Source organism: Cryptomeria japonica, chromosome 9, assembly GCF_030272615.1.
Source record: "Cryptomeria japonica chromosome 9, Sugi_1.0, whole genome shotgun sequence".
Classification (NCBI taxonomy): domain Eukaryota; kingdom Viridiplantae; phylum Streptophyta; class Pinopsida; order Cupressales; family Cupressaceae; genus Cryptomeria; species Cryptomeria japonica.
In genome coordinates, this window is record NC_081413.1 from 378418807 (window position 1) to 378443654 (window position 24848).

Here is a 24848-nt window from a genome sequence, read left to right on the forward strand (position 1 = left end):
CCCCAAATACAAAAGATTCCCCTCTCAAAAAGCTTTTGAGAACTATATAAAACTCCTCCAACTGTCATAACCATCCTTTAACATTAATTAAATAAATACATATTAAAATTTTCCATAAACATTAACTTTTAATTGAATTAATTTATTAAAACTTAATTAATCAAATTACATTTAACTCTTTAATTATGAAATCATTAATTTTACTTAATAAATTTTATTAATCGATTATGTTTGTAAATTGTATTATTATTGAAGTTACACATATATATTCATATGCATATATATTATTTACTTTATTTGTTTAATGGATTTAAATCTAATTATTTTTACATCCAATCACAAAGGATGGATCAAGGAGGGGTGTTACACATTAACCCTAACCCTAACCATACTAACCTAATATTAACCCTAATAATATTCAAACCATAATCATAATTAAACATTAATCATAACCTTATTTTAAACCTAACCCTAACTTGAATATTTCTCTTGAAACTCTAATTGAGCCTTAAACCTAATTGAATCTCTTATTTCTAATTCTAATTCTAACCTTAACCACAATTGAACTATAACATTAACCCTTTTTGAACCCTAACCATAATTTTATCCTAACCCTAACTAAATCCTAACTTAATTGAATCATAACCCTAACTCTAGCACTAATGAAACTATAAACATAATTAAACTCTATTGATAACCTTGATTGAATGTTAATATTAATTTAAATGAACCCTAACTTTAACACTTATTAAGCCACAACTCAAGTTGAACACTAACCTTAATCTTAGCCCTAAGCCTTATTGAAACCTCACCCTAATTTAACCATAATTCTAATACTATCTCTAATTCTTATTTTAACCCTATTCTAACATTGAATCTAACCCTAACTGGACTCTAATGCTAACCTTGTTTAAACCCTAGCCATACGTTAATCTTAACCAAAATTTAACCTTAACCCTAATTTTAGCTATAGCCCTAATTAAACCCCAACCATAACCATAATTGAAGCCCAATCATGACTAAAATACTTTTTCCTTTTCAAACCTTGATTTAACATTAACCCTAATCCTAATTGAATCCTAACCTTAACCCTAATCTAATATTAATCCTAATGCTATCAAAACATTATTCGTAATATAACCTTAACCCTAATCTTAACCCTAAGTCAAAGATTTCTTTTATAATCCTAATTGATACCTAATCTTATTTAACCTTGGCCTAACTTTAACCCTAACACTAACCCTAATTGTAATGGCAACCCTTATTCTAGTTTTAATGTTAATTAAACCTGAACCTAAACCCTAGTGCAATCTTAATGCTAATTATAACCTTGATACCAAAATTTATTCTATAACTTTAACACTAACCCTAACCCTAACCTAATAATGTAAGGCATTAATTGTAACAAGTTAACAAATATAATGCTAACCTTAATCCTAATTGAACCCTCCTTTTAACCTTAACTCTAAATGAACCATCACACTAAACCCAAGCCTAAACTTGACCCTGACCCAAGCTTTCCTCTGGATTCTTAATCCAAGCCCTAATAAACTATGACACTAACCCTATTAAACCCCAAACGCAACCACAACCTTGACCTTGACCTCAAGATTTATCTTAGAATCCTAACACTAACTCAACACTAACCCTAACCTGAATCAAAATCCCTAATTAAACCCTATCTCTAACTTGAACCCTAAGGTCCCTAACCCTAATTTAACTCAAACTCTAATCCTAACTCAACACATGCAAGACTTTAAAATAATGAGCATTGGAGTTAGTTTTAGGATTGGGAATATAACATTACGATTAGACCCATAATTAATTATCCTAAAATTAACACTAAGCCTAATTCTAATTTTAACTCTATATATATTCTAATTTTAATAGGTTAAATTTGACCCTAATATTAATAACCCTAAGTCTAACAAATTACCCTTAATTAAAATCTAACCTTGATCTTAACTCTAACCCTAAGTAACCTTATATTATTCTGTTTAAAAAAAAACATTTTCATTTATAGAAAGTTATTAAAGATAGTCATCAAACTTAAACTTTAAAATTGAATTGAAATTATATTTTGTCACATTATCTAAAATTAAAGATAATATCTCTATGTATGTTTCAATTTAATTAGAAAGTATAATTCTAAAGTTCAACAACAAAATTAGTTAGTAATCTATTTTTTAAAACAATTACCCAATGAAAATTTATTTTCTTTTCAATAAAAATCAATTTCCTCAATACAAAGTCATTATTAAAGTAGCCATCAATCATAAATCTTAAAAATGAATGAAAACTATGTTTTTTTAGAATATCTAAAATAAATAAATAATATCTTTAAAACATGTCTCAATTAAATTAGATAGTATAATTTTTATGTTTAAAAACATTATTTAATAATCTATTTTTAAACCAATTTCTATTAATTGAAATAGTACTTAATATTTTTTATTTTTTCAAAGAAAATTGACTAATATAGTATAATTTTAAAATTCAAAAAACTTATTAATAATCTATTATTTAGAAGGGATTTGATTCAATTTATATTAAATTAAATGAAAAATTAAATACAAATATTTCTATTAAAAAATAAACCTAATTATTATATGCATTCTTTATTATTGTATTTCTTTTTGAAATCATTCTACTTTTTAATACTTTTGAAACTTGTAGATTTTTTTATTATTTTAATATATACAAAATAATTTAATAACTTTTGATCATAAATTTAAATATTTCTCATTAAGTTATTAAAAAAATGTCTATTTTCACTTTTATAATTACTAATGTTTATTTTATTAAAATAATTTATAACTAATATTAGATAAATATAATTAAAATAATTGTATTATATTACAAATTAATGATTAAATTTGAGAACTTCGAGATGTTTGTTGTACATAGGGGCTAGGGCACCCATGCCCTATTCTTGCTATGTTTCTGCGCCTACAAGGTCTGGGGGTGTTTGTTGTGAGCGGGGTGGAGCATGGAGGGGACATGGTCCCTTATTTTAGATTCTTGCTTCCTTCATTCATTTTGCGAGGGTCCGTTGAGGTGGTTGTGGGGTGCTTGAGTGGTGTGGGTTTTTTTTTCCGGCAGGTTTTGTTGGGTGTTGGGTGTTCTGGATTGATTGCTTTGGTTTCATTTGGTGTTCCTTTGTTTTTATTGTAGCTTGGGTGGTGATAGTTTTGATTTGGCTATGCATGGCAAGTATCAGAGGTAGTTCTAGAAATCAAAACTCTCTCTTTAGGGATGTTGTTTTAGGGGGTAGCTCTACTCCTTGCATGTATGGGAATCCTGTGTTTGGATCATCTGGTGCAAGCATGGGTGAGACTTTCTCACAAACTAAGGGTTTTAGGCCTTCAAAAGTTAATGGATGCCTTGCCAGGAGCGAGATTAGACCGAGTCTCTTGATCTAGCCCAGTTTAGTGGAAGATGATATTAATTATCTTTCTAATCATGCTTTGATTTGCAAATTTATGGGGATAAGGGTGTCTCTATTGGAAACAACAATGAAGAAAAACAATTAGTTTTCAACAGATTAAACAATTTAAGCATAATCTCAGATCTGATCAACTGCAACAAGAATAAGAATAAACACAATAACACCAACACGCATAACACCAAGATTTTTTATGTGAAAAACCCGGTTAAGGGAAAAACCACAGTGGGAAGCTACCCACAATAAGATGATACTCTGCAGTAGTATGTGTAAATATTACAATGGGGAATGCACATGCATTCAGGAACACTACCTAGAGCTCACTGCTCAAAATATGATGACCCAGAAGGCTACCCTCAAGGAAGGTTCACTACCTTACAATAATATTCGAACTACAATCCGGTTAAGATGAAATGAAAGAATAGCATCTCCTAATGCTTGCTGATAGTTCCGGTTAAGCACAATTGTCTTCCCTGCAACACACTTTGTTCTACACTTCACAACGAAGTATAAGTTCATTTGTTCACACATACACCACTCTATGATAATGTAGACTTAACACCTTACCCAGAGTACATGAATATAAAACCTATTTATACAAATCATCAACCTTGACTAAAGGTCGGCTTAACCCTTTACACATAATTATAAAATTACATCACACGATACATAAATCAACCATTGGAGCAATAAAATGTCATGACAACATAGCATGGAAGCAAATCAATCTCCTCGGACACGCAAAACGGCCATAAATCTCGCCAAGATCAACCGCAACATGCTACACCATAAAAAATCTTCCATAACATGAAGAGTATCACCAGAACCATAAGATATTCAATAACGCGCACAATGATCAATGTGGACCACCAAAACCCACTGTTATACATTGTGACAATCAGAGCTGCATAAAACTTCCAGTAAATCCAGTGTTCCATGACAGATCCAAGCATATTGAAATTCCATACCACTATGTGCGAGATATGGTAGACAAGAATGTGATCCAATTAGAATATGTTTGTACAGGAGATCAAACTGTAGATATTCTGACCAAACCTCTTTCCAGAGTGAAGGTTGATCACTTCAGAAAAGGTTTAAGTATGATAGAAAGGTAATTTGCTTTGTAATCTGTATTTCCATATCAATAAGATGTTTAATGTGTAAACTTCTTTGTCATGATAGTACATTTTGGATTTTATCCCCTGGGTTCATATCTAAGAAGTGACGATCTCTCATGATAATGAACACTTGTATGTAGACATTATAAGGTGACGATCTTATGATGTCCAAACCAATTATCATGTTGGATTTTTGGTGTGTCAATATGTGCCATGATTGTGTTGTGGTAAAACATTTGTATAAGATGTTAGTGCACATACCACAACTTGGATAAGATGAGAATTTAATCTTTTTCATATGATTATCCTTAAGTATTGCGTGTTTAGGCAATACTGATATCACATACTTAGGTGATATCCTATCATCACAAGATTGACGTGATGGACATTTGTATCACGTGTTTAGATGATACTTCATATCATGTGATTAGGTGATATGATTTTCTAGAGAGTCATATTGTGTAAAGAATACTAACCATCATTTGAATTGTGATGCTTGATATATTGTTTTCATTTATCTTACCCAGCTAAGAGGGAGTGTTGATGCATGATAGCTTCGGTAAGATAAATGATTGAATGAGAGACAAGTCTCTCATTCAATCATTTATCCCATCGATAAATTATGATGAAAACTTCAAGCTATTAATCCTTCATTTGATGATCATTCTTCATTCATATACGTTCAACTACTTAGTGCAATCAATGCTTGACTATCGATAATCATCCTATAGCATACCGATTAATATCGGTTTATATTCTAACGTATGAATCTTGATTAATATCGGGTTGTCTTATTAACTGTGATCATAGATTATTAATCGGGCTAACCAATGTATTCCGATTTATATCGGTTAATATATTTAATAGTAAACAAAGATGATTATCGAATTAACTAAACACCGATTGGTATCGGGTGGCAATTTAAATATGCACCGATTGATGTCGGGTTAACATACACCGATTGGTATCGGGTGGGAAGGTAAATACATACCAATGGTTATCGGGATGTTAAGATAAGTATACACCGATGGGTATCGGTTTGTTAACATACACCGATTGTAATTACTGTGATAAGCTGAGGGGCACGATCAAGTAATGTCTTGATCGTACCCAACTTGCATATACATATCAATTGGCATTTTTGAGGACATAGAAATCAATAAATGCTCCTATCACCTGCCATAATATACATATCAATTGGCATTTGTGAGAAGGACATAGAAATCAATAAATGCTCCTATCACCTGCCATACAAAAGAAGATAATCAGATTTATCATATAAATAGATAATACATAGATCAAGAAAATATAAACTAGAATATATCTTGCATATTGAATTGAGAATTGAACATCATTTACATTTAGAAGTAGCACATGATCTTGATATAGCTTATTTTCTAAACGAAACTTTGTGGGCTTGATTGGGAGCAATTGATCATCTCACCGACTAAGGCGAGTCCAACAATAGCCACCCATATCAAAATAAGTGTGGTTACATATTTGGCAAGTCCTAGATCATTAGTTTAGAAAGCATTTAAAAAAATAAAGGAAACTTAAAATACTATTATAGAGAGGATTTTAAATTGTGTCGGGTCAAACCATATTCTGGCACATTGAATCTGAGATTAAATATGAACTATTAATAGTTAAGATAGCCCCAGGCTCATCAATTGCCAAACATTTCACTACTACAAGATATTGCTTCTAGCCGTGTAATAACAAGTTTTTAATAATAATTCTGATTAGAACATATAAGTTACAATTGCTCAAAACACAATCCATCTTGCGCAAACAAAAACGGTAGTGTATCAGTTTTTTAAATGCCATAGAAGTAGACCTTCCACTGCCTTCTTAAACCAAGTTTTAAAATACAGAACCTGATTACTTATTTTGGAGAATGATAGAGAGTCAAATCCCATAAGAGAAAACTGATAAAATCCTCACAAGGGTATAATTGAATCAGGCAAACAAATGTCATTCAACAGTTGCATTACCCTCAACTTCCTGTAGATTTCTATACTGCCATGGGTTAAACTCGATAGATTTTGGATCTATGCCATCATCAATATTAGAAGTATCAATAGAAGCACGATGGTCAGAATATTTCCCATTATATTCATAAACTTCCAGATCACCCCAAGGCGTGGCTGCGACTTCACCCATTGGAATGAACCATCTTGGAGTGAACTGTTCAGATTTGGACTCTCTGCGCCTCTTTTCAGCCCGTTGCCTTTTCTCTAAACTACAGAAAATACAAGATGAAGGTTAAAAACACCCATGGAAAACACGGAGTTCAGAAATATGCTAGGACACTTCCCATAAGAATAGAATAAACAAATTCAATTACTTGTTCTTTTCAACTCCAGCCTTTTTCAGGTCTCCTATTTCTAATGCAGAACGGTCAAGTCGAAGACGAGAGTCTGAAGCAAGAAGATTCTTTGGTGCAGTATCAAAACTGTTAATTTTATGAGCAAAATGTGTGTACTGATACTTGTCATTCTTTGGAACATCTGCAACCTTCCAGACCTAAATCAACAATTTGATCCATATTAGTACAACCATATGCAATCAAGTATATAGTTAACAGTTCAAAATAAACAGAACCATAAATAAAATTAATTGTGGTTCAAATGTCCTACAAGTAGCCAAACTCGTCTCGAACAAACTCACAACACACTATAGAGTATCTGGTATATTTTACACATACCCCAAGAACAGTTTAGCAGTGCAAGATTCTTTTTCTGCTTCTTTGGAAGACTTGCTGATATTTATATCAATCAGAATGGCTCCTTATGGCAATCATATTAACAACACCCATTGGCCCCCACACAAAAAATTTCCATAGTATCTAAAAAACCAGCACAACAGCTGGTCTGTGTAAATGATGTTCAATTCTCAATTCAATATGCAAGATATATTCTAGTTTATATTTCCTTGATCTATGTAATATATATTTATATGATAAAGCTGATTATGTTCTTTTGTATGGCAGGTGAGAGAAGCATTTATTGATTTCGATGTTCTTCTCACAAATATCGATTGATATATATATATGCAAGAGGGGAGGATCAAGCAATGCCTTGACCGGTCACGTCTTTTAGACATGACCGATCAAGACATTACTTGATCGCACCCTTTGACTTATAATAGCCAATCGGTGTTTACATTAATCAACAGCCCGATACAAATCGGTGTCTACGTAACTTGTTATTTAACACCAATCGGTGTCTATGTGACTTGTTAACCAATACTAATTGGTGATCGCTTAAGTGATACCAAGTGGTGTATGCTTTGTCACCCGAAAGCAATCGGTGAATCCCGATAACCATCATTAGTTTTACTGTCAATAAATCAACTGATATAAATCGGGAAACTTGGTTAGCCCGATAATAATCGGTGATCACAGTTATAATGCAAACCAGTATTATTCGGTATACTATGCTATGATAGTTTGAACATGGATCGAACTAAGTAGATTGAACAAAAACAAATGAAGAATGATCATCAAATGAAATAGCTTGAAGTTTTTCCTAATAGTTATCGATAGGATAAATGATTGAATGAGAGACTTCATTTATCTCTCATTCAATCATTTATCTTACCGAAGCTATCATGCATTAACACTCCCTCTTAGCTAGGTAAGATAAATGCAAACAATATATCAAGCATCACAATTCAAATGGTGGTTAGTATTCTTTACACAATCTGACTCTCTAGAAGATCATATCACCTAATCACATGATATGAAGTATCACCTAAACACGTGATACAAATGTCCAACACGTCAATCTTGTGATGACAGGATATCACCTAAACATGTGATATAAGTATTGCCTAAACACACAATACTTGAGGATAATCATATGAGAAAGATTAAATTCTCATCTTATCCAAGTTGTGGAATGTGCACTAACACCTTATACAAATGTTTTACCACAACACAATCATGGCACATCCATGACACACCGGAGATCCAACATGATAACTGGTTTGGACATCATAAGATCGTTACCTTATAATGTCTACATACAAGTGTTCATTATCTTGAGAGATCGTCACCTCTTTGATATGAACCCAGGAGATAAAATCCAAAATGTCCTATCACGACAAAGAAGTTTACTACACATTAAACATATTTTTGATATGCAAATACAGATTTCAAAGCAAATTTCCTTTCTATCATACCTAAACCTTTTCTGAAGTGATCAACCTTCATTTTGGAAAGAGGTGTGGTCAGAATATCTGCAATTTGATCTCCTGTACAAACATATTCTAATTTGATCACATTCCTGTCTACCATATCTCGCACATAGTGGTATGGAATCTCAATATGCTTGGATCTGTCATGGAACACTGGATTTACTGAAAGTTTTATGCAGCTCTGATTGTCACAATGTATAATAGTGGGTTTCATAGGTTCTCCAAATAACCCCACAAGCAACTTCCTAAGCCATACTGCCTCTTGGGCAGCCATAGAAGCTGCAATGTATTTTGCCTCGGTGGAGCTTTGAGCTACAGAAGACTGCTTCCTGTTGATCCAAGATATCATAGCTGAACCTAGACTGAAGCAACAACCTGAAGTGTTTTTTCTGTCAGTCACACTTCTAGCCCAATCTGAATCTGTAAATCCATGTAGGTCTATATCAAATTTCTCATATTTGAGATCAAGGTTTAGGGTACCTTTTAGGTATCTCATGATGTGTTTTACTGCAACCAGGTGTATCTCCTTAGGTTCACACATAAACCAATTTAGAGCATTAACTGCATAACCAATCCTAGGAAGTAATGAAGGAGTCCCAAGTCCTTCATATCAAATTCTTTGGATAGATCTTTCTTGCATTGTTCTATAAGGTGATTATTTCCTGTGATTAATAAGTCACCAACATATAAAATCAATATTAGCATATCATCTTTATTCCTTTTGTGGTAGAGATTAGGATTTGTATCATTCTTTAAAGAAGCCTAGTCCTGAGAGATAGGTGTCAATTCTTTCATATCAGGCCCTGGGAGCCTCTTTAAGCCCATAGAGAGTTTTCTTGAGTCTACACACATGAGACTTTGCATCATGAATTTCAAACCCTTCAAGTTGCTCTAGGTAGACTTCTTCCGAGATCTCACCATTTAGAAATGCAGTCTTAACATCCATCTGGTGTACCTTCCACCCCTTTGCTGTTGCAATGGCTAATACAGCTCTTACTGATGTACGTCTGGCAACAGGAGCAAAAGTTTCTTCATAATCTATTCCTTCCCTTTGTGAAATCCCTCTAGCTACAAATCTAGCCTTGAGTTTTTCAATACTGCCATCTGCAGCATGTTTGATCTTGAAAAGCCATTTAGATGAAACAACAGATTTCTTAGTTGGCCTAGGAACAGTCTCCCAAACATCATTCTTCATAATGGACCGATACTCTTCAAACATGGCATCCTTCCATACTTGATGTTCAAGTGCATCTGATACATTGTTTGGTTTGGCTTTAGAGGGATCATTCATAAGGGCAACATAGCTAGTGAATTTATTAAGCCTTTTGCTTTCCCTGAAGGTTCTTGAAGGAGCAACAAACTTCTGAGCTTCTGCTACAGTCTTGGTGGCCCATAGTGGTCTTTTATTGAGGTTTTCTCTAGGTGGGTTTTGAGTTTCACCTATAGTTTCCTCAGGATTCTCCCTCTGAAGCTCAGGAGTAGGATCTTCATCTATGCTAGGGGTAGGGATATAGACTTCAGGCTCTAGTGAGTTTTGGGCTCTTTTGAAGGCTAAAAGATCACATCCCTACTTAGTTCAATATTCTTTTGACCAAGTATATAGATCCTGTAGACCTTGGAGGTTTCACTATATCCTACAAGGATTCCTCTTTTTCCAGAAGGCTCTAATTTTAATCTTTTCTCCCTAGGTACATGAATATAGAAAGGGCATCCAAATATCCTAAGGTGGCTGATATCTGGTTTTGATTTAGTAAAGACTTCCTCAGGGGTCTTATCTTCAAGATGGGAGTGAGGACATCTGTTTTGTATATAAACAGCAGTGCTAGTTGCTTCTGCCCAAAGATTGACATTTAGATTCTGATCAAGAATCATAGCTTTGGAAGCTTCAACAATTGTCCTATTTTTCCTCTCAGCTACCCCATTTTGTTGAGGATTATAAGGTATTGTTAACTCCCTCTTAATCCCTGCATTCTTACAAAAATCTTTAAATAATTCTGATGTGTATTCTTCCCCATTATCAGTTCTTAGAGTTTTAATTTTATTTCCTGAGTAGTTCTTTGTTAGTAATTTGAATTCTTTAAACCTATTGAGGATCTCTTCTGATTCTTTACATGTCAGAAAGTAGATCCAAGTTTTCTTAGAGTAGTCATCAACAAATATTACATAATACAAAAAATCCCCCCAAAGAAGGTACGGACATGGGTCCACATACATCAAGATGAACTAACTCTAAAATTTTACTTGTTTTCCTAGTACTATTTTGAAAAGAACCCTTAGTATATTTACCTAGGGCACATCCTTTGCATGCCCCTGAATGATATTGCTTTAACTTAGGTAGGCCTGTGACAAGGTCTCTTATTGATGATAAAGCTCTAAAATTCAGGTGGCCTAGTCTTCTATGCCAGACTTCATTAGCATCTGTAGTTTCATGGATTAGGACTAAGTTGGGCTCCGTGCATAGCTCATACAAGTAGCCTTGTCTTTGACCAATAGTTTTAGCTTTCTTGATGGATGAATTCTTTGGCCAAGCCAACACTCTGTTGTCCATGAAGGTCACTCTGTATCCATTGTCCTCCAGTGCTGATTAGAGTACATACTTCTCGGGGTCCTCTTCCCTTCTAGATTTTCCTGTTTTGGCAAATGTGGCTTGTTGTTTGGCTCTTTCTGGAAATTTGGCAACATAGTGCCCAAATTTGTCACATCTATAACATTGAATCTCTGAAAGGTCCTTCTTGAAAGTGTTCTTGCCGTGATGACCTTTTCTCTTTCTAAATTGTTTCTGCTTGCTTTTCATGTTTGAGTTTGTATTTAGAATTTGGAGATCTTCATCTATATTCTTTTGCTTGATCCCTTTCTTATTTTGCCTTGATTCCTCTTGGAGACAGTCAACCTTTAGTCTATCGAATTTTGGAAATTCATCCCTTGCACTAATGCCTTGGACGAATGTTTCCCATATGCTAGGCAACCCATCTAGAGCAATGAGTGTTGATTCTTTGCTTTGGATCTCATATCCAAGAGTTGTCAGTTCATCCCTTGGGGCTGATATTCGCATGGAGTAGGCATTGATTGATTCTCCTTTGATCATGGCTATGTGATTTATTTCTCTCTTTAAAGCCAAGGTTCTACTGGCATTAGATATCTCAAATGCATCTTCAAGTGCTTTGAACATGTTGTAGGTTGTTTCATGTTTCCTTATGATGGGCATAATATTATTTCTCACCCCATCAACTATGATTTTGATGGCCTTTTCATTTCCCTCTCTCCAAGTTGTTTTGTCAGGTTCAGTCTCAGGTTTTGCAGTTTCAGTTTTTACAAATGATTCGACTTTATTTTCTTTTAGAATCATTTGAATTCTGAACTTCCATGCTGAGAAGTCATCACCTCCTCCGAGTCTATCTTCAAATCTGATAGCGCTAGCCATTAGAAGAATTGTGATGTTGAATATATGCTTGTTTTGAATTTTCCACAAAATTGAACAACCTCAGGTTCGATTTAACTATAGCTCTGATACCATGTAAATGATGTTCAATTCTCAATTCAATATGCAAGATACATTCTAGTTTATGTTTCCTTGATCTATGTAATATATATTTATATGATAAATCTGATTATCTCTTTTTGTATGGCAGGTGAGAGAAGCATTTATTGATTTCGATGTTCTTCTCACAAATATCGATTGATATATATATGCAAGAGGGGAGGATCAAGCAATGCCTTGACCGGTCATGTCCGATCAAGACATTACTTGATCGCACCCTTTGACTTATAATTACCAATCGGTGTTTACATTAATCAACAGCCCAATACAAATCGGGGTCTACGTAACTTATCATTTGACACCAATTGGTGTCTACGTAACTTGTTATTTAACACCAATCAGTGTCTATGTGACTTGTTATTTAACACTAATTGGTGATCGCTTAAGTGATACCAAGTGGTGTATGCTTTGTCACCCGAAAGCAATCAGTTAATCCTGATAACCATCATTAGTTTTACTGTCAATAAATCAACCGATATAAATTGAGAAACTTGGTTAGCTCGATAATAATCGGTGATCATAGTTATAATGCAAACCGATATTATTCGGTATACTATGCTATGATAGTTTGAACATGGATCGAACTAAGTAGATTGAACATATACAAATGAAGAATGATCATCAAATGAAATAGCTTGAAGTTTTTTCTAATAGTTATCGATAGGATAAATGATTGAATGAGAGACTTTTATCTCTCATTCAATCATTTATCTTACCGAAGCTATCATGCATTAACAGTCTGATCTATTTAACTTGCCCCCTTTAAGTTAACATATTACAAGAGATTTTGCAATTTGGTTGAGACCCCATCAGAGTTTTCTGAAGCTTAATTTTGATGGCGCTTTCAGATGAAACATAGGTTTGTTCGGTGCTGATTTGATTATTTGGGATGACAAAGGTTCTTTTGTTCATGCCAGATTGATCTTCTTAGGGTAACTGCAGGAACAATGAAGCTAATAGGAAGCAATAACTACCAGTTTATCATTGGTTAATTCATTTGGTATAAAGAAGCTAGCGGTGGAAGATGACGACACTCTTCTGATTATTAATGGCCTTTCTTTACAAAGTTTTTACCCAAATTGGAAGCTTATAAGCTTCATAGAGGAAGCAATTGTTTTGAGCAAGTCAATTTGCTTGGAAAATAGATATTCTACCCTTGAATATTATGCTCTTTCTTAATTAGTTCCCATGCTTTTGTCAATGCCCACGTTAGGTGGTTGCATATTGTTTTCCCTAGAGTAGGTTGAAATTGCCATTGGATTGTTAAATATTCGTGTTGAGTAATTCATACTTGTGGGAATTGATATTTTGGAAAAAACATATTTTACACTTCTCAAAAATTTGTGATGTGAAAAGTGTGATGTTGTGCTTGATATGCTCGAAGGAGTATTCTTTCTTTCTTGAAATTTTATAGTTTGAAATTGAAGGATTTTGGGAGCATTCATTAATGATGATTTTGGAATTTTCATGATTCTTGATTTTTGAAAATGTGAAAATTGCTCCCCAAAGTTTTAGGTATGGGGATGGCACGGGATGGCAGGACATGTTTTCTTTACAAGGGTAGTTTTGGGCCATTTTTTAGGGAATGGTTATTAAAAAATAGGGAAATTTTTTAAAATATAGAGAAGTTTCAAATATTCATAACATTGATATAGTATTCATCATAGACATTGTAGAAGCTTAATACATGTGCATACATAAGAATTGACAAACAAATTAACAAAATTCAAATGCTTTCATTGTCAATGTGCATACATATTATATAAAAATTATAATAAAATGCCCAAAGGCTTCAAGTTTCAACTATAAAACGACAAAAACATAGAAAATATATGGTTGTCTCTAATCAACAGATGCAAGTGGTAGGTCTGTACTAGAATCCAAGCTCAAGTTTGATTCACTGCAATTGGTAGGTCTGTATTAAAATTGAGGTTTACAAGGCATACCGAGGTCCCCAAAACATTTTAGGGATGGGGATGGGTGTACTGGGGTAGGATATGTGTCCCCGAGAAGCATTGAGAAATTGGGATTTAGACCATGATCTATTTATTTTGTCAGATTATGTGTTTCCTTATGGAAATGAGATTAGCTACCTTGTGGCAATGTAATATCCCCAATATAAATTAAATAGTCAATTTAAATAATTTATTGTACGTCCCTGTACTTAATATATTTCGGGCCCTTTTTATTAATTAGTTAGTTATAAACTTTTTGGTGTCGGCCCGTTTGTAACCCTTCGGGAAACTTCCTGGAGCCCATTTATATGGCCAAGTTTGGCTTAGTTGTAGGTATGTGTGAATTTGGTATTTTTGCTCTGTATGTGTGAATTCCTGTTGGAGTTCAGTCGTCTGCCATTTCGGAGGTGGAGGATCCTCCCTACTTGGCATCCACAGTTTCAGTGGGAGTAACTCCTCACCCTATTCTACTTCTGTTCGGAGTCTATGTAATTTGTTGTGCGATCATTATCAATAAAATTTCTCTTTGCATGTACGAATCCTTAGATTATTTCTTCTGGCAAGTGCGAATCTTCATTCTGAAAATAAAGTCTCGTGTCTGGAATATTAATAATTCATTCCATTACCCTTTTCTCTGTGCAACACCGAACTGTCTAAGCATTTGTAGGGCTTGAGGGGTTGGACTCGGCGGATACTCACTCACCGTACGCCCAGCCATATGACCATCGCCAACCGTATGGTCAAAGTGCTTTGACCCAATACAACAACATACCACCGTACGACCAACACACATTGTACGGTCAAAGCCATTGACCCGTCACCGCACACCGATTGGCTGAGGGAGTATTCCGTACGCTCACAACCATACGTTCTAACTTGGGAGGCCGTACAAATCGCACCGTACGTGGAAGTAGTGTTTGAGGAGGACCGTACTGCGTACGAAATATTACAGTGGTGATCTTGCCAGCCTGTCGAGTAGTGGATGCAGGTGTACACCAAAAGGAGGTACCTGTTGTGCGTATAGCACACACACCCTGTCCGTGACAGGGGACCTCCACTGCTCGGAGAGAAGGAGAGGGAGGCGTTTAAGCAAGGTAGATCACAGCTGCACTTTCAAACTCAACCTCTGCAAATGCCTCCTAAAGCCCGAAATCCATTAAGAGGGGGGGGATTTAAATAAAGTTAAAGTCGCAAGAAGCCCAAATGCCCGAATTTGTTGTGTAAACCAAGTAGGGCGACAAAGATGAAATTGTGAGTCTTCTTCCAAATTGGCCTCTAGGGCCGAAAAGCACAAAGACCTACAAAATCGCACAAAATCATAAGTTAGCCCGAAATTGCCATGAAAGGGCATTTGAACGAAAAATGAAAATCGCGCAAAAGGTCCTTAGAGGCCGAAAATGAGACCAAGTCTTGCAAATCGGCTTAAAAGGTCGAGTTTCTCCTTGGCTTGCAAAATGATCCAAGGGTCGAGTTTACATTTTATCCTGAGCACACGAAATTTGGAGAAAGTCGGCATTTTGACATATTTTGAAAGTCGCCCAAGGCAAAATCATGTTTTTCGCCTAAGTAGCCAAAAATAGCTAATGAATCCAAATTGCGCGAAGGGGGTCACTTGCTCGACAATCGTCTAAGTTCAAAATCGCGCAGAATCTCCCGACAGGACGATAAACCCTTAACAGACCGAAACAAGGTCTCCCAATTCGCAAAAAATGGCCCATTTGAGCCGAAAACGAAAAGACTTTCGCACGAATATAGCCTATTAGCCAAAAAGTGCAAAACGTGCAGAGGGGTCTTCATTAAGCAAAAAATTTCAAAGGCTTAAAATCTCACAAAATCGGCTTTTAGGCCGAAAAAGACTCCAGGAATCAAATTGTACAAAATGACTTCTTAGGCCGAAAAACTTAAGAGATGAGAATCGCACAACTAGAGCTAGGTTAAGAAAATCGCACATTCTAGTTTTCCAACCCGAAATTGAGAAAGGAGAAAAATAAGGAATGTAAATCGAGTCTCTCAAAAGTCTCATAAGACCCAAATTTCACAAAGAAGATAAAGTTAATCATAAAGTGACATCTCTCAACTTGCCTAAAGAACTCGAAATTCAAATGAGACGGCAAAAAAAAACGAAAGTGTCAAAATAAATCATGCTCAAAAGACCAAATTAGGCCGAAAATCATTAGGCCGGAAATGCGTCTAAGAATTCCTACAAAATGCATTGACAGACCAAAATTTCAAGAAAAGCATTATAACTTAGAAAAATTAAATCTCTCAAAGTGCCTAATTTGGCCGAATTTGACTTAGAGCATTCACAAACTTCTCGCATTTCACTCAAATTGCCCGAAATTCCAAAGAATGAGCATCTCACAAATATTTGATTCGCACACTCCCTCATTTAGCCGAAATAATAAAATAGACTAAAGTCGCGCAATTCCCCAAAATTGGCCGAAATTAGGAGGCAAAGGAAATTTGGCAGTTTAATCAATTTTGTGAGAAATAGAAACAGGGTGAAAATTGCACATTTTGACCACTATAGTCGATTTCATGTCGAAGGATTAGGTGTTTAAAATGAAGAAGCCCGACATCACGTAAAATTTAATATGATTGTTAAATTAATTAATTTTTCAAATTGATTGATTAAAGGTGAAATTGATTGTTCGCAGGAAAATGACATCGGGAAGAGCTAAAGTGACGACTTAACGCAAGACAAAGCTAGGCACTAGAAGTTGGAGAAGAAGATGCAGAAGCGCAACATTGGAACCAAGCATTGGGAAGCATGCCCTTGGACCCAAATTGAAGTCCACCAGCCAGACCAAAGACAAAGAACATTCAAAATGCAACAAGTATGCATTCTCGAGAAATGCACAGCTAGATTTAATTCCAGAAATTTTGTTTAAAGAACTGAAATTGTTCAATGTAAAGCTGCCTGTGGGTCCCGCTCAAGATATTTTGAAACAAAGTGGAACACAAGTCAGTTATGGACCGTTGTGTCTAACTACCAAATTGACTAAATTAAAGCCAAATAGTGGTAGGCAGCTGAGATAGTGGTTGGGTAGATAACTGAAAAATTGAGTGGGTATGGGTTAAAGCTGCCATGCTTCTGTAAGGCAGATCAGGGCCCCTGGATGCAGTCAATCTTGGCCTCTGATTCAATATGTAAAACTATAAAAGGCAGAGGCCTTTCTTTTGTAAAGGGTTAGATTATTGTTAGACTCTAGTTAGATTGTTAGAATAGGTTAGAGTTTTGTAGAAGGTTAAATTTTAGTAGTAGCATAGAGATGTTGCAGAAAATGTTGTAATAGGCAGCTAGATTCAATATAATGGTCATTGATTTGGTGTTTATCATCTTGGCTTTAGTCTATTTGCATGGTTTCTTTCAGAAATTTAGATAGATCTTTCTTTTGGGTGTGTAGGTATTTGATGGATTCAGGCTCATACCATTGAGGATATACTGATTGTATGTTCTTGTGTATGGTTAGCCTGAGCCTTTAATTGTGTTTAGTTCAATTGCAGGTGTCCGTCTGAGCTGCGCCAGAATTGGGTGTTTAGCCATTCTCCTGCAGTCTAAAAATCTTCCAAGTCCCCTTGAAGATTGCACCGTTCCTGCAAGGTTGTGAGTTATTCTGGCCAAGCAAGGATTGGTTATGTTGAATCCGTCTACCCGCATACCAGTCTTATTAATTTTAGGTTTCCTAAACCCTTCTCTTTTGCTTTTATTTCCCAATTCGAGAATCAGATACAGACCAGCTTGTTGTAAAACGTAAGGCCCCTTGTGCTCCCAGCAAAACACATCGACCCTTGAGTTATCCCACAGTCAAGAACTGACATTTGGAACCTTGAGGTTGTCCCCACATGATCAAACCAAACAGCATTAGGGCTTCCTTATACAAGAGAGGATAGGATACTCGGTGAGATCATTCTATTCTGCGTTGGCCGGATAGAGTTGCAGCGATGCAACTTTAGCCACATCAACAGTACCATTTTGCTGACTGAATGGGGGAACCACGAGATCCTGCCAATGAAGTCATGGCACTATTAAGGGAGCTAACCAGAAGCCAAGCTCAACTCAACGACACCATGGTCAGAGGGGAACAAAGACAAAAACTCATGGAAGATACTTTGCGTCAATTGACCTTGGGAAAAACAAATGGAGATCATAATGGACAAAGCGATAATTCAGTCACTGGAAGGTCAAATCCACAGTGTTCAAATTTTCGACCGCTGATGCCAACTTTTCCCCAGAAAACTGAAGCACCGCATGGGGAGCAAGAGCCCACTTTCCAGGAGTTGCAAGCACAGTTGAATAAAAAATGGAGGGATGCAAACCTTGAGGGAGACATATCCTTCAAGGATTATGTTGAACTACGGATGAAATACTCAAGCGGCAGAAGTCGTGGCTACTACAACTATGATATCAAACGGAAGGTTGGTAAGATTAATTTGTCATCCTTTGATGGGATCGGAGCAACCTCGGCACAAGCTTGGGTACAAAAAGCAGATACCTACTTCCAGCTCAACCCGATGCCTGAAGATGAAGCTATCAAATTTGCAGCACTTCACCTGGAAGGAATCGCTCACTAATGGTGGCATCATGGAATGGTCACTCTTGGCCACGATCAAATAACTTCCTATGTTGAATTCACGGAGAGGCTTATAGATTGTTTTGACGAAAAGGATCCAGATCTCAACTTCAAGGAACTGGCTCAATTGAAGCAATCTGGGCCTGTGAACAATTACATTACAAAATTCCAAAGACAGTCCGTGTTGGTAACAGATATCTCGGAGAGGAGATTGGTGGTTTTATTCATGGACGGATTGATGGAACCACCGAAGGGTTGGGTGAAAGGGTTCAATCCCAACACCCTCTCTGAAACAATTAAGAAGGCGCGTGACATGGCTACCTCATCTTCTTCCTCCAAGAGTTACTCCATGACAAACCACCCCTAGCCCCGAAGAAGCCATCATTGGATGAAGCCACAAGGCAGGAACTCAGGAGAAGGAAACTCTGCTTTACCTGCAAGGAGTTGTGGGAACCAGGGCACCAATGCTTAGGCATTGAAGTGGTGTTCGACAGCGAAGAAGAGAACGAGGAAGATGGTCAACAAAGCACGGGGGAGGCTAATGAAAACATAAATCGTGTATAGAGAATTTCCACACTGGTCTGTAGGGGAGGTGCCATTGCCGCTCTGACCAACACTCCTAGGTGCAATGTGTTTCAAGTTCGCGGTACAATCCAAGGGCGATGGGTCATAGTCATGTTGGACAATGGGGCCGCTCTCAACTCTATCAACTCATCACTCGTCACCAAGAGGGGTTTGCATACAGAGGAGCATGAGGGGTTCGAAGTCAAGGTGGTGGGAGGAAATCTATTGTCATGTACTCATCTAGTTCCACAACTCAGCATCACCATGGGGAACTACACAGTGACAGATGATTTCTTCGTTAGTGATTTGGATGATACAGATGTCATCTTGGGCATTCAATGGATGGAGACCCTCGACCAGTACACACAAAGCTTCAAGAGGATGGAATTCTCATTCGAGGTGGGTGGCATGAAGGTGGTACTATGGGGAATGTCCAATGGCGGCGTGAGGGAAATTTCGGCCAAACAGATGGAGGCAATCTTCAAACATGATGACATCGTCTGGGAGGCACACTGCTTGGTCTCGAACAAACCATTGTGTGGGCAACATGCATACTACCAAGATGATGAGTTTCGGGTGATGTTGGGCAAACATAGTTTGGTTTTTGTAGACATTCCAACTGGTATTCCCCTGCACCGAGGTTTTAAACATGCCATCGAGCTAGAGGGAGGAGCCAAGCCTATTATCACCACACCCTATCACCACCCTAAGAAGTTTAAAGATGAGTTAGAGAGGACGGTCCAGGAGCTCCTCGACAAAGGTGTCACGGTTACTAAGGAAAACTTATTTTGGAGCCCGCGGAGATCATCGACGTCAGAGAGAAAAAGCTGAGGTCACGCACCATCAATGAATACCTAGTCCGATGGAAGGACCCGCCGATTGAAGATGCCACGTGGGAGAGCGAACAGATCTGGGAGCATCTGAGTCTGCAATTGCTTGAGGGCAAGCAATTCTTGGGTCAAGAGGACTGTAATGTCCCCGATATAATTAAATAAATTTAAATAATTTATTGTACGTCCCCGTACTTAATAATATATTTTGGGCCCTTTTTATTAATTAGTTAGTTATAAACTTTTTGGTGCCCGTTTGTAACCCTTCGGGAAACTTCCCGGAGCCCATTTATATGGCCGAGTTTGGTATTTTTTCTCTATATGTGCGAATTCCTGTTGGAGTTTTGTCGTCTGCCATTTCGGAGGTGGAAGATCCTCCCTACTTAGCATCTGCAGTTTCGATGAGAGTAACTCCTCACCCTATTCTGCTTTTGTTTGGAGTCTGTGTAATCTGTTGTGCAATCATTATCAATATAATTTCTCTTTGCATGTACAAATCCTCAGATTATTTCTTCTGGCAAGTGCGAATCTTCATTCCGAAAATAAAGTCTCGTGTCTGGAATATTAATAATTCATTCCATTACCCTTTCTCTATGCAACACCGAATTGTCTAAGCATTTGGAGGGCTCGAGGGGCAAGACTCGGCGGATACTCACTTACCATACGGCCCAACTACCATACGCCCAGCCGTATGACCATCACCAATCGTACGGTCAAAGTGCTTTGACCCGATACAACAACATACCACCATACGACCAACACACACCGTGCGGTCAAAGCCATTGACCCGTCACCACACACCAACTAGTTGAGGGAGTATACCGTAGGTCACAACCGTATGTTCTAACTTGGGAGGCCATACAAATCGCACCGTACGTGGTAGTGTTTGAGGAGGACCGTACTGCATACGGAATATTACAGGCAATGTGTGTGTCATGTTTCTGCCTCATTTTTCATGCCAAGGTCATATTGCGTTTTTGGGCTTCTTTTATTTGTGGGATTGTTGTATCCTATTTGTGTGTATGGACTATGAAGCCTTTCATTTCTATTGTAATATGTAGGCAAGACCATTTGATTGGTGCACCAAGGAATAGATTTTGTTCTAGAGCCTTGTCCTAATTGTTAGTTGCTTAAGAACCATCTATTGGGTATGTGTGTACCTGTAGAACTGTAGTGATGTTGCTCCTTGGTTTATGACCTACGCACCCTTCCCATTGAGGTTGGTTTGAGTTGCACTCTACTAAATTAAGTGATGTGTATGTGAATACATTGATTAGTGTTGTTGAACCCTCAAGTATGATTAGTTGGGAATTTTATGTGTGATGTGTCTATTATTATCCCGTTGCATGTTTTGGTGGTCATCACTATTCCCTTGCATATCATATGGTTGGTATTGTGAATTCATTATGCATACTTGGTAGATGTGTTTAATATGAATTCTTATTGTATCATACCCACCGCTTTTGGGGTGTGTTTGCTACTTAATTGCTCAATCATCGCCTCGTAGTTTCGAGAGGTGGACCTCAAGGTCCCACTTGTTTGGGTAGGCCAATTAAATCCTTGGAGAAGTTTGGAGCTGGTTCGAGTGCAAGCATGGTTCTTCGTGTCATGTGTTCACTTATTGCACTATTGTAAGAAAATGTATAGTTGATGCCATTATTATCCTTGTAATTCAAGTTGCATATATATGGCATGGATTATTTAGGAGTTGGGTTGTACATCATCCATGTTTGGGATGTAAGCCCCATTTTGCAATTGTTTATTGGACTCTGGAGTCGAATTCGCATTGTGTCTTGAAATGGCATCTCATGAAAAGTTGTCTTGAAATTAGGATATGAAGGTATAGTAGCTTTAGAAGTTGAAATGAAACTTGTAGCTATGTTATGTCTATTGTCTTGATGTTATGAGTACATAAAAACAATAGTATTGTATTGTGCTTTCAATTGAGCTTGAAAATGCTCTTTTATGCTTTTGTCACATTTGAGATTATGCTTTTGTAGTGTCCCCATTTTCAGCAGAATTGATTTGTGAGTGTTGAGATCAATTTTTGAGTTTTCCTATAAACTTGGTGAGTTGGGGAGAACTCCAAACTTCTTGGAGTGATCTAGGTTGGTTAGCAATGACTTTGGTTCTTGTAAATGAGCTCAATAGGCATTGTTGATCATCATGTAACTTTCAAAAGTGTTTTCTGACATTTGGGGTGGTGTCCACACTTCTTGGAGAGGCCATCTATTCATAGTATGTTTTCTGGTTTGGCTCTGATCATCATCCTACATCATCAGTATCGTCTTAGTGTGACTAGATTTTGAATTCAAAGTCACTTTAGGGCCTTCTAGAACTTGAGGTAGAATAATTTGAATTTTCAATTAAATTTCTAATGTTATATTATTAAATGACACCTTAAGTGTAATATCGTTTTACGAAGGTGATTATATACCTCAAAAGTGGACACCTATAGGAAATATGGGGGCCTTTACACATAAAAAGTGTTATTAATTTGTCATTTTGGTGAAAAAGAGAATTATTTTATTTTTAAAGTGATTTTTCTTCCAAAAGTTATATAAGGATGTGATGTCCCCATATTTGGCCTAGTTTTCAAAGAAGAAGTAATTTAATTAATTAAATTCCGCTATCTAAATTAATGTTTTCAAGCAACTTGTATATAATTAATGATGTTTTTAAGTTGAATAGTTTATTTTAATAAAGTAACTTTAGTTGGGGCCAAGAAGTAAAATAATGTAAAGTCACTTTTATGGGGCAAAAAGAGTTATATTTAAAAATGACTATAATTTAAATTTTCGAAAGTTCCACAAGAGGTTATAAAAAGAGGTTAAGGAACTTATTGGATTCATTCTTGATTGATCATTTTTTATGAAACCCTCTTTCGAGTTTGAGCTATTGTTCAACTATCCAACCTAGGATGAAAACCCTAAAGCAAATATTGGTTTTGTGGATGAAAACCCACTTTATCAATCCTTAGTGAATTCATACAGAGTTTGCATGTGTGCATAACAATTGAAGATTGAAGAAGAAATATATTGAAGATTTGTGAACAAATAAGGGTTCGGAACAAATTGATTCATCTATACAGATCTCAGGATTTGCCAAGTTTACAAGTACAAATTAATGAAATTTGCTAGCAAATATAAACTTGTAAGTGTTCTATCAATGAGATATTAGTAAAAAATTGTGTTGTTGTGTGTGCAAGTGAAAAGAGTTGGAATTTGCAGTGGAGTGTGTGTAGAGTAAACATTTTAAAGATATATAAATAATATAATTTTATAGGCTTGATTGATACTCACTGTACCATTTTAAGAGCCAATCAAAAGAGCAGTACCATAGTTGCCTATCCTAAAGTGGGTCAATGTGTGTTGGAAGCCATTAAATCCTTCATACCTTTTAGCATTGCCTCAAAGGAATCAAAACAATTCCTGCCATAGCCTTTTATAGGCTCTATAAAGACTATGGCCAAAAAAAGGTATTTCTTGTTGATATTATGCAATGATTTTTAAATACTATCAATATTTAGATTTGGAAGATTAATACTATCATGATTATTTATAATATCTCTTCAGAACAAGTTGAAGCAGTTCGGAACAACTGTAATGCAAACTATTTGACGAAATGTTTGTGCACCAAAGCTTATGAAAATTGCAAATTTTTGGCTTAAAAATTTGGGACAGTATATTTCAATAGTATCAAAGCATATACGCGAAGATATGATATTTGCAAAATTTAAAATATTTCAATTCAGGATATTACATTGGTATCGAAGCCAAGAACTTGGCAGTCTGTGGTGTTTAAACTTCTGTTGCAGATTTCAGCAATTCCGGTTAGTAATCAGCATAGTGCTTGACAATATTCAGTGGTCATAGCAATAGGAAGTCATTCCAAGAACCCATGAATAAACTATTGTGGGTATTGAGAAATATCACGACCTAATAACTCTAATAAGAATACACAAGGAAAAGATGGGCTGTGAACAAGAGACCACCAAAATTGTTGATCAATATAAGGAATTACCTAATAAATTCAAAGACCAAGTTTCCTTTGATGGACTTTTGAAGTTACTTGAATTAAAGAATCCAAGAAAAAGGGGACTATTAAACTACATAAGAACATAAAAAATAAGAGACTAAGGTTCCCAAGGAGAAAAAGAAAATGCACTCAAGAAGGTCAGAGTGAAAATCTTCAATACCATAGATCAAACTCTATTTCAGGACATCTTATACCAGCCAAGTAATGTCCCCTTGTTGAAATAGGGTTTATTAATAAATAATAATAATAATAAATTAAAATATAAAAGAATTAAAATAAAATTTAATATGATTAAAATTTAGTTAAGTTTAATGAATGGTCAAAAGCCATGAAATGAAAAGTTGTGACTCCCTCAAACATGAGATATAAAAGAGAGAGAAGAGAACTTCATTTTGAGAAAAAAGGGGATTAAGGAAGAAAGGAGCAAATATGGGAAGAAGATAAGGAAGTGACTCTTTCAAAGGGGCATCAATGATGAAGGGTTGAGACCCTTTCGAAGGGAGGTAATTGTGAAAGGGTGTGACTATTATGAAGAGGTGCGACTCTCCCTCACATTGGAGGATATAAAAGGGAGAAGTTTTCATTT

The 24848-nt window shown here is 36.2% G+C and overlaps 1 protein-coding gene across 1 annotated transcript in view; it reads right to left on the reverse strand.

Moving 5' to 3' along the window:
• Nucleotides 1-6158: 6158 nt before the first annotated feature.
• Nucleotides 6159-24848, reverse strand: part of LOC131072636 (oxysterol-binding protein-related protein 3A) — a 141201-nt gene continuing 122511 nt past the window's right edge. Inside the window, exons 9-10 of the mRNA XM_058008874.2 lie at nt 6911-7089; nt 6159-6805 (exon numbers count right to left, since the gene is read on the reverse strand). Of these exons, the coding sequence (XP_057864857.1) occupies nt 6538-6805; nt 6911-7089 (447 nt within the window). The 3' untranslated portion in view covers nt 6159-6537. The remainder of the gene's footprint in view (nt 6806-6910; nt 7090-24848) is intronic.